Source organism: Syngnathus typhle, linkage group LG15, assembly GCF_033458585.1.
Source record: "Syngnathus typhle isolate RoL2023-S1 ecotype Sweden linkage group LG15, RoL_Styp_1.0, whole genome shotgun sequence".
Lineage (NCBI taxonomy): Eukaryota > Metazoa > Chordata > Actinopteri > Syngnathiformes > Syngnathidae > Syngnathus > Syngnathus typhle.
In genome coordinates, this window is record NC_083752.1 from 10,843,114 (window position 1) to 10,851,363 (window position 8,250).

Consider the following 8,250-nt stretch of genomic DNA (forward strand, 5'->3'; position numbering starts at 1 on the left):
AGAATTCTGACTTTATTCTCAGAATTCTGACTTTAAAGTGGGAATTCTGACTTTAAAGTCAGAATTCTGACTTTATTCTCAGAATTCTGAATAAAGTCAGAATTCTGACTTTAAAGTCAGAATTCTGAGAATAAAGTCAGAATTCTGAGAATAAAGTCAGAATTCTGACTTTAAAGTCAGAATTCCCACTTTAAAGTCAGAATTCTGAGAATAAAGTCAGAATTCTGACTTTAAAGTCAGAATTCCCAATTTCTGACTTTAAAGTCAGAATTCTGACTTTTTTTCTCAGAATTCTGACTTTAAAGTGGGAATTCTGACTTTATTCTCAGAATTCTGACTTTATTCTCAGAATTCTGAGAATAAAGTCAGAATTCCCACTTTAAAGTCAGAATTCTGAGAATAAAGTCAGAATCCTTTCACCCCTCGTTTTATTTTTCTTCACTGGCCCTAATCCTCTTCCGTAGGATTAGGGCCAGTGAAGAAAAAAAAAACGAGGGGTGAAAGGATTCTGACTTTATTCTCAGAATTCTGACTTTAAAGTGGGAATTCTGACTTTATTCTCAGAATTCTGAGAATAAAGTCAGAATTCTGAGAATAAAGTCAGAATTCCCACTTTAAAGTCAGAATTCTGAGAAAAAAAGTCAGAATTCTGACTTTAAAGTCAGAAATTGGGAATTCTGACTTTAAAGTCAGAATTCTGACTTTATTCTCAGAATTCTGACTTTAAAGTGGGAATTCTGACTTTAAAGTCAGAATTCTGACTTTATTCTCAGAATTCTGACTTTATTCTCAGAATTCTGACTTTATTCTCAGAATTCTGACTTTATTCAGAATTCTGAGAATAAAGTCAGAATTCTGACTTTAAAGTCAGAATTCCCACTTTAAAGTCAGAATTCTGAGAATAAAGTCAGAATTCTGAGAATAAAGTCAGAATTCTGAGAATAAAGTCAGAATTCTGACTTTAAAGTCAGAATTCCCAATTTCTGACTTTAAACTCAGAATTCTGACTTTATTCTCAGAATTCTGAGAATAAAGTCAGAATTCTGAGAATAAAGTCAGAATTCTGACTTTAAAGTCAGAATTCCCAATTTCTGACTAAACTCAGAATTCTGACTTTATTCTCAGAATTCTGACTTTAAAGTCGGAATTCTGACTTTATTCTCAGAATTCTGACTTTATTCTCAGAATTCTGAGAATAAAGTCAGAATTCCCACTTTAAAGTCAGAATTCTGAGAAAAAAAGTCAGAATCCTGTCACCCCTCGTTTTTTTTTTCTTCACTGGCCCTAATCTACGGAAGAGGATTAGGGCCAGTGAAGAAAAAAAAAACGAGGGGTGACAGGATTCTGACTTTTTTTCTCAGAATTCTGACTTTAAAGTCAGAATTCTGACTTTATTCTCAGAATTCTGACTTCAGAATTCTGAGAATAAAGTCAGAATTCTGAGAATAAAGTCAGAATTCTGAGTTTAAAGTCAGAAATTGGGAATTCTGACTTTAAAGTCAGAATTCTGACTTTATTCTCAGAATTCTGACTTTATTCTCAGAATTCTGACTTTAAAGTCGGAATTCTGACTTTATTCTCAGAATTCTGACTTTAAAGTCAGAATTCCGACTTTAAAGTCAGAATTCTGAGAATAAAGTCAGAATTCTGACTTTATGGTGTGGGGTGGCGGAGGGAGAGTCAGTGTGGTGTGGTTTTGACCAGAGGGACATTATGTCGTAAACGAGTGACTTTTTGCGTGCCAGAGGATTGCCGGAGGACATCATTTCACACTTGGAGGAGCAGGGGGTGAGTATATAAAGCATTGTGTTCATTTTGGTGACTGTTGCGTATATAACTGGCTCCGTGTAGCATGTAGCTCCGTTGCTAATTGATAGCTCTTGACGGGACGCGCCGCATTTACACGTAAAGAAGCATTATGCGTATTTTTGTTCATTCAGTAGTCAGTTTCATTAAACCGATGACGTAATGCACGATTATAAATATATATACACGTCACGGCAACGTCACAAAGCGTCGGTAAAACACCGCGACTCGCGGCATAAACTATGCCTTGCTGATTGTGACCGGCTGCAATATCATTGCACCTTAAATTTAACTCAATACACTGATCACATTGTTGTTTAAGAGTGATGATTCTACGCGCCACAATTCAAGGTTACATCATTTGAAGGATAATCATGCACACACGCACGTCTTTATTTACTCACTGGATGAGACTTGTTTAGTGATGTTACACCTGACATCGTACCAGGAGTATTAGTATTAAAAACAACTTTATACAATAAGCATACTGTCATAAAGTCATGTTTTCAAAATGCCCACTGTTGTGTTTGACAAATTGTAATTGTTTTTACTTTGTTGTGCAGATAAAGTGACTGATGGAGGGTGCAACTCAACCAGTGCCTGAAAAGCCGGATTTGGATGACTTAATCAAGCTATGTTTTAGACTTGCATTCAGCAACAAGGAAATACTTGCCGTTTTAGCACATAATGCTCAGACTATTATAAGTATTCGGACTCTGAAGAGAACTTGTAAAATACTTGGTCTGTTCCGAAGAAAGAATCAGTCGGACCTGGGAGATGTGTTGGCTTTTGTCCAGCATGAAATCCTGACTTGTGGCCAGATGCAAGGTTATCGCTGGCTTCATCTACGTGCGATTCAAAAAGGATTTGTTGTCTCACAAGATACAATAAGACAAATTATAAAATTGGTTGACCCAGTCGGCGTGGAATTAAGAAGAGCACGACGCCTTAGAAGACGCCAGTACAGCTGCAGAGGCCCAAATGCTCTTTGGCACATGGATGGCTATGATAAATTAAAACCCTATGGGATTTGCATCCATGGTTGTATTGATGGGTTTAGCCGGTATGTGTTATGGGCAGAGGCCTATACCACAAACAATGATCCCAAGGTGATTGCAAGTTATTTTATCAAAACAGTTTCGCGCATTGGTGGATGTCCAGAGAGGATCCGTGCAGACAGGGGCACAGAAAATGGTTGTGTTGAACAGATGCAAGTGTTTTTGCGACAAAACCACTCTGACAATTTTGCTGGGGAGAAAAGTTTTCTTTACGGGAGAAGTACTGCCAATCAGCGCATTGAAGGGTGGTGGTCCATCCTTCGCAAACAGAGCGCGCAGTTCTGGATTAATTTATTTCAAACTCTTCAGGAGGATGGTCACTACACAGGAGATTTTCTGGATAAAAGTCTTATCCAGTTCTGCTTTCTTAATCTTGTGCAGGTAAAATATTTTGTCTCTCCCATCATGTTTTTGAAGTTGAAATGAATAAATTGAATAATAAAAAATAGCAATGTACTTAAATACTTAACTATGCTGCTCTTGTGCAGGATGAGCTGGATGAAGTTGTGAACACATGGAACTCACACAAAATAAGACCAAGGTCGAACGGTGATACAGCTTCAGGCCGGCCAGTCGTCATGTATTCATTCCCTGCCATGCACAGTGCCGAGGATCGACTGAAACCCACTGGAATGCAAGATATCACTGCGTGTATGGAAGAGTGCACTCCAAAATGCCAGTTTCCTTGCGATGAAACTGTATTTGAACTGTGTTGTCTGCTAATGGAGGAAAATGAATGGCACGCTCCATCAGATCCATTGCATGCAAGTGACTTGTATCTTATGTTGAGAGAGGAATTACTGAAGATTGTTTGACAAGCGTATTGATGTAATACATATAAACTCCTCAGAAAATAATTTTTCTGATTTTTTTTTTTAATCAGTAGTCTGTATACTCAGTTACTATGCTTTTTTTAGTCCTACAATGCCTTCTTGACCTTTAAATATTCCTTAATGACCCAAATTAAACAGAATAATTCATTGCAAAATTGAATTTTTTTTAACTATGCTTACCTGATCTATGGTTATTCTTTTCCATCTGTGACTAACAAAAACCAAGATCTTACATTTTGCTTGAAATGTCCTGAACTTGACTGCTTAAATATGTATTAAGTATTAATGTATTACTTGTATATTAAAAATTGTGTCTTTTCATAGAAGGCATCTGTACAACATAATACTTTATTTTTATATACCAACATTCAGGTGCAGTCAGGAAATACATAGTGGATGAAGAGTGAGTTTATTGAATGCAATAGAATATTACCACTCTTCATTACAGAAGCATTCACTTAATACTTGTAGCTGCTGAAAACAACCATCCAATGGTTATGCATAACATCTTGGGTCATTTTAATAAAGCCCTAGAACTTTTATATGTATAACTGGAACACAATGCCAAATGCAAGCTGTTTCTATAAAACTCTAAAAACAGTGAAGGAACGAATACAAAGTTTGTTTCTATTTGACCAATACGAACAGTGAACAAAATATGTTGTGTTGATGCAACTTACAACGGATAATTAAAACGGAGTTATGGTTATTGACAGAATTAAACAATATCCATGACCCAGATATTGCTTTCGAGAACGGCATTGAATTCTGATCGGAAGTCTGGGAAATTTTCATAGCTGTCAGCAATGTACAAAACCTTTCCACACGTGTGCCCCACTGGTCTTCTACTAAACTCTGTCATTTGTTGAAACTCCACAAGGATGGTGTCGGTGACAATAAGATCAGATCCAGTGCAAAACCGGAGAAATTTCTGAAGCTTGAGTTCATCCAACTCTCTGATGAACCTTTTCAGATGATTTACCACTTCCTTCTGCTTTGAGGTTAAATCATTTGGAAATTTCAGCAGTTGGCAGACCTTTTTGGAAGTAGGTTGCAAGTCAGAGCACAACTTGTTAAGTGCGTCAGGACTTATGAAGTCATGGTGAAAAGTAACCTCCCTCCAGCAGTCAATAACAAACATGGGCTTTTGGACAAGCTCTTTGTGCGCTATTTCCTGCAGTATTGTGGGAAAGGTTTCAGGTGTGATAATCTTTCTACACCCATAGCTGTCAAGAACTTCCACAAGATCATCTTGGTCCACCTGAAAAGTTCTTCATTGCGTCCATCAAAACGTCACGCTCCTGGCTGCTCACAAACTGCAGAAAGTGGGCCTTTGGATCACTGTAGACACAGTTGAAAAGCACTTGCTCGAGTAAAGGAAACGCAAGTTTGTTTGGGAAATAGCAACACTCTTGGTAACCTTTTACAAGTATTCTCCCAACTGCTTTCCACTTTGCTGCAGAAAAATCATGACGGATAAATGGCACCTTAATTGATGTACCAAGAGTGCATCGGTCATAGAATTCCTGCCAGAAACAGGTGAGAACATCTCTCAGTACTCCAGACCCAACACCTGCTTCTTCTCTATCACCTGGGAGTATGCGTTTCACACTGAGTGGTTTGTTCAGTATTTCTTCTTTGCAGAATGCTCTTATCATATCATTCAATGTGTCAGTGGAGTGGACAGTTATAGTCAACACATCTTGTGGATCAGGTGGATTGAGGGGCATAGCAGGACCATCGTAGATCATTGTGACTTCTGTATCTTCCTGTGTGTCATACGTGGGACCAAAGGTAATTTCTGAATCAACAGAAATGTTGAATAGCTGGTAGACTTCATTTGAATAAACAGAGACCTCGTCACTTTCTGCGGCATTGTATTCACTGCCATTGTCTGACGTAACTTCCTTGTGTGTGTGGATATCATCTTGGTTCTCTTTTGGTCTTGTTGCAATGTAAAAACGCAACAATGTTAGCTTTGCAGCCCCGTACATATAGCCGATGGAATGGCAGGTGTCATCAGTGAGGCAGTTTTGTTTGAAATCCCAAACCTCAAACTCAAAGTCCAATTCTGATCCTTTGGGAGAAATTCCATCTGGGAAAAATAGTTTTTTTCCTTCCTTGAGAATGTCTTTCAACCCAGCTTCTGTGGACATATGAAGTTTTCTGGTACCCCCTCCCTGCTTCTCCCTCACCTGTTTGGTCATCTTTCCATCACTGTGTATCCATCCGATCGCAATATTTCTTGTTGTTTTCTGCTTCTTTGTCTCTTGTGGTTGTGTCTTTGAGGCGGTGTCCTCTTTGTCACTGTCTTTCCTGAGTTTCATTTTTTCACGTAGTTTTTCTAAAAGTCCGTTTTTTCTTTTGGATGTAGGCTGTTTCGTCTTGCAAAAATTAAAGAGTGCAATGCGGTCTCCATAGCGAGGGATGTAATTGGCAAGAGCGGCATCGTCCATCAGTGCGATGACATCACTGTCAATCTGCACGATGACAGAAAAAGAAATCTGTCACACACAATCACTTAATTTGAAAGAATGAAGCACAAATATAATACTTATTGTAAATCAAATCCACACTCGACAAACATGTTGCAACTGTTTAATCTTTAAGAATTTATTAAACCACATTTATACCTGAAGTCTATGTGTTTTTTATTTCATTTTATACACTATTTCAATCATCAGTTGACTTAATGTGAGTGTGTAAATACTTAAAACGATCTAGCGTTGGATTGTGGTATGGAGAGTCAGCAAGGCATAAGGGGTTTTATCGACGCTTTGTGACGTTGCCGTGACGTGTATATATATTTATAATCGTGCATTACGTCATCGGTTTAATGAAACTGAATTCTGAATGAACGAAAATACGCATAATGCTTCTTTACTTGTAAATGCGGCGCGTCCCGTCAAGAGCTATCAATTAGCAACGGAGCTACATGCTACACGGAGCCAGTTATATACGCAACAGTCACCAAAATGAACACAATACTTTATTTACTCACCCCCTGCTCCTCCAAGTGTGAAATGATGTCCTCCGGCAATCCTCTGGCACGCAAAAACTCACTCGTTGACGACATAATGTCCTCTCTGGTCAAAACCACACCACACTGACTTTCCCTCCGCCACCCCACGCCATAAAGTCAGAATTCTGACTTTATTCTCAGAATTCTGACTTTAAAGTCGGAATTCTGACTTAAAGTCAGAATTCTGAGAATAAAGTCAGAATTCCGACTTTAAAGTCAGAATTCTGAGAATAAAGTCAGAATTCTGACTTTAAAGTCAGAATTCTGACTTTAAAGTCAGAATTCTGACTTTAAAGTCAGAATTCCCAATTTCTGACTTTAAACTCAGAATTCTGACTTTATTCTCAGAATTCTGACTTTAAAGTCAGAATTCTGACTTTATTCTCAGAATTCTGACTTTCTCTCTCTTTTGGTCTTGTTGCAATGTAAAAACGCAACAATGTTAGCTTCAACAATGTTAGAATAGAATTCTAAAGTCAGAATTCTGAGAATAAAGTCAGAATTCTAAGAATAAAGTCAGAATTCCGACTTTAAAGTCAGAATTCTGAGAAAAAAGTCAGAATCCTGTCACCCCTCGTTTTTTTTCTTCTTCACTGGCCCTAATCCTCTTCCGTAAAATATATGCTTGCTGTTTGGCCTTGCTGTTTTTATGATGTACCACAGAAGGACAGTTCCTTTCTAACAAAGACCACTTTGTTAGACAACATGCCTCATTGCTGTCCTGCACCCCAGATGAACCTCCAAGTGACCATTAAAGTCTGGGTTTTTCCTAACTATCTTTATCGTAGGATTAGGTTGGAATGTATATAACCAGTAATAAATAACTTAGCTTGTTGCATCCTACACAATGTCGTAAAACTTCCCTTGCTATGTTTTAACTAGAGGTCAAAGGTTTTTTCTTTTGTATCCAGTCCACTCAAACTCCTCTTCCCAGATGTTCTTATCAGTATGTAAACACCTAGTGTCTCACACTGTGGGTAGGGCAAATCCAAATAAAAAGAGCAGGAGTGCCTACAGATTTTTAGTGTGTGTAGAGATTGTCTCAAGCTATCTGTACTGCACAGACTTAATATTCTGTCTCACTTGTGGTTTGTTTGCTGTTGCTCTTCTATTCACTTATTCAGTCAGCTAAATAAACCTGACAGTAATATATACTCCTTGTAGCCTGTACCCAAAAAGAGGAGTTTCTTTGCATCGATGTTTATGCAAAGAGCTCACGTAATTATATTGTTGCGTTTTGGTGAAGTGAATGAGTGTTCCGTCTGTACGACTGGTCTTTGAATGCACCCCGCTTCAATGGCGGAACGCGCATGGCATCAAATGAGAATAATCCTTTATAAAAATTAAAATTGACTGACGCAAACGTGAGTTCATGTTTTTATTGAAAACAACATAGTGCTGACGCCGTACGACATGGGTTTTTCGCTTTCCAAATAAGGGGTCGTCACTAATCATTTGTGTTTAGATAAATGTCTGAGCTATAATGGTGTAATTAATGATTAAAACTTGAAAGTATCTGTTTATTGTATTC

The 8,250-nt window shown here is 38.0% G+C and overlaps 2 protein-coding genes across 3 annotated transcripts; one reads left to right on the forward strand and one right to left on the reverse strand.

The window, feature by feature from the left end:
• The first annotated feature begins 1,641 nt into the window (after nt 1-1,641).
• Nucleotides 1,642-4,286, forward strand: LOC133168480 (uncharacterized). Of its 2 annotated transcripts, XM_061300075.1 has the most exons (3): nt 1,642-1,788; nt 2,370-3,245; nt 3,353-4,286. In XM_061300075.1, exons 2-3 carry the CDS (start codon nt 2,382-2,384, stop codon nt 3,677-3,679), a joined length of 1,191 nt encoding a protein of 396 aa, XP_061156059.1. In that variant the 5' UTR covers nt 1,642-1,788; nt 2,370-2,381; the 3' UTR covers nt 3,680-4,286. The 2 variants fall into 2 exon arrangements, with proteins under 2 accessions (XP_061156059.1, XP_061156060.1); XM_061300076.1 differs by lacking the exon at nt 1,642-1,788 and having other exon boundaries at nt 1,795-3,245.
• Nucleotides 4,091-6,864, reverse strand: LOC133168479 (uncharacterized). Its single transcript, XM_061300074.1, has 2 exons — nt 6,699-6,864; nt 4,091-6,177 (listed from the first exon to the last, which is right to left on the reverse strand). Exons 1-2 carry the CDS (start codon nt 6,771-6,773, stop codon nt 4,945-4,947), a joined length of 1,308 nt encoding a protein of 435 aa, XP_061156058.1. The 5' UTR covers nt 6,774-6,864; the 3' UTR covers nt 4,091-4,944.
• Between the last annotated feature and the right edge of the window lie 1,386 nt (nt 6,865-8,250).